Source organism: Engraulis encrasicolus, chromosome 8 (assembly GCF_034702125.1).
Source record: "Engraulis encrasicolus isolate BLACKSEA-1 chromosome 8, IST_EnEncr_1.0, whole genome shotgun sequence".
Lineage (NCBI taxonomy): Eukaryota > Metazoa > Chordata > Actinopteri > Clupeiformes > Engraulidae > Engraulis > Engraulis encrasicolus.
The window spans coordinates 34,368,521-34,371,020 of NC_085864.1; the positions used below are offsets into that span (position 1 = coordinate 34,368,521).

General features: G+C 42.9%; 1 protein-coding gene across 3 annotated transcripts in view; it reads left to right on the plus strand.

Annotated features, from left to right (window-relative positions):
• kirrel3b (kirre like nephrin family adhesion molecule 3b) overlaps window positions 1-2,500 on the plus strand; it is a 327,097-nt gene that overhangs the window by 314,856 nt on the left and 9,741 nt on the right. For all 3 annotated transcript variants that reach the window (XM_063204439.1, XM_063204438.1, XM_063204440.1), the window contains exon 12: window positions 2,261-2,368. In XM_063204439.1, coding sequence (XP_063060509.1) covers window positions 2,261-2,368 — 108 coding nt within the window. The remainder of the gene's footprint in view (window positions 1-2,260; window positions 2,369-2,500) is intronic.

Genomic DNA, 2,500 nt, shown 5'->3' on the forward strand with positions numbered 1-2,500 from the left:
AATCTTCAAGAAAACCTTGGGGTTCTTCCTATCACCTACGTATGTCCTGCTCAGAGAACTTTTAAAAGTTCTGCATCAGTGACAGACTGAAGGTTGCTTGAGGAACTTTTAATAGTACAGTGTACAAGGGGTCTCAGAGCTCCATAGACACCCACCAGGTTTCTGATATGCTTGGGGTGGGGGGCCAAATTTCTTTCAGGGGGCTCAACATTTCTATAGCAGTGCCCCTGGCCGCACCACAAAGCTAGTAGTAGTGGTGGTGGTAGTAGCAAAAGTAGCCTAGAGATGAGCTTTGTGTTGTACTGTTTATGCTAGTGTGTCATTTTTCTGTTGCTAAATGTTGTCTGTACTACAGTAGAGTAGTATGCTGTGTGTGTGTGTGTCACTGGGAAAGATTGGTTTCTTTTGTGTCAAGTATAAAAAAAATATCACAGATATTTCTCAAATATTTCCACACATCCAAAAATATTTCACATGTCCACAAATCCTCAAATATTTCCATATAATGTAAAAGTATTTCACATTTTTCAAAGCCAGGATTCCACGATTCTACATAGAACACAGAGTGTGAAGGATGATAACAAAAAGGTGTTGCGTCCTTCAAATTAATCATTCAAGCGCACAAGAGCATCTCCCATGCATCTTTCTCTGTAATATTTTTAAGCACATTTTTTGGAGCGCTTACAATGTCCCATTTATACTTCACTTTTTATTTAATTTTTAAATTAGTTTACCCGAACCACATTCAACCCACCTACCTACAGTTTGGTTAAAAAAATAAAATAAAAAAAAAGTTTGGCAAGAGTTTTAAGTTACGACAGAAACACATGCCCAGCCTCCCTGAAACAGACGTGGATTAATGGAGACATTAAATGGACATTAATGACTGCGGAGGGGCTCTGTTGTGTTGCAATTGTTTAAGGAGGGATGGGAGTAATTAATGCCACACGCTCCGTGTCCCTCTCTCATTTTCTCGCTGCGCATTAAACTTCGCCATGTTACTTTAACACTTACAGAGTTGAAATTAACACTCCCAAGTGTGGGTCTTACTCTAAGAGTGTTGAATTAACACACTGAAAAATTTACTGTGTCGCTCCCTCTGCTTAGTCAGGTGGTCATTTACCACACGCCACCACACTGCCAGAAATCAGGACACAAAATATACTCCACAGCCGTTTTACAATGCCACCGCATTTTTATCGTCTGTCCCTAATATAAAGTAAATAATGAATCAAGTCGATAAATAATCAAATAAACAATGACAACAAAAAACCAACAACAAATAAAACAAGAACAAGAAAAAAACCAACAACAAATAAAACATCATGCTTAGGGCCTATCATAAAAACATGCTATGCAGCTACTGTATCGTAAAAAAAAATCCTTAGCGTGCGTATGCTGCGTCTGTTTGTTTTATTGCTGAGCAATCATGCACCTGTCTCACGGCCGACTAGCTCTCAATACGTGTGTGGACATGTAATAGGTCATTATACTAAGTATAGTATTATTCAGCTCGAGCTGGTAATTGCATTCAGTGCCCACATATTAGTCAGAGGCGGTGTTTATCGCACATTTGTTTGGGAGGAAGGCTGTTTAATGCGTGGCAGCACCATGGCCGCCGATCGCACATCGATCATCGGTCAAGTCGGCAGATGGGGGCCACATGGCAAACACCATCCCCCCCCCCTGTCGTCCTCGTCCCCCCATCACCACCGCCACCCTTGCAAGTCGAGTCCCTGTTCCCAATGTCCCCGAGCATGTAGATATCTGTGTTATCTGTGTATCACATAACTGAGTTATCTGTCGCCGTTAATCATGTTGAATACATTAGGTCGTGTGGCCGTGTGTGTGTGTGTGTGTGTGTGTGTGTGTGTGTGTGTGTGTGTGTGTGTGTGTGTGTGTGCGTGTGTGTGTGTGTGTGTGTAGAGTGTTGAGTATCATCACTGTTTTCTGAGGATCGTTTTTTTTCCTCCTTCCTGCTCGTCTGTCTGTCTGTCTGTCTGTCTGTCTGTCTGTCTGTCTGTCTGTCTGTCTGTCTGTCTGTCTGTCTGTCTGTGTGTCTGTGTTTCTGTCTCTTTATCTATCTATCTATCTATCTATCTATCTATCTATCTATCTATCTATCTATCTATCTATCTATCTATCTATCTATCTGTCTGTCTGTCTGTCTGTCTGTCTGTCTGCCTGTATATCTGTCTGTATATCTGCCTGTATGTCTCTGTATGGGTCTGTGTTCCTCTGGTCACCGTGGAAACCGCAGCATCAGTACCGGTGGCTGTCATCATCGGCGTTGCCGTGGGTGCCTTTGTGGCCTTCATCGTGCTGCTGGGGACCATCGGAGCCTTCTGCTGCACCCGCGCCCAGAGGAGTAAGTATACAGCAGCCTAGCTTTGCATGATGTCACCCTCCCTCTCTCCTCCATCGCATGCTGCCATCTTATCTTACAGTGTATCTTATCTTGTCATATGACCAGTGATGATCTACAGCTAAGACAGACAGG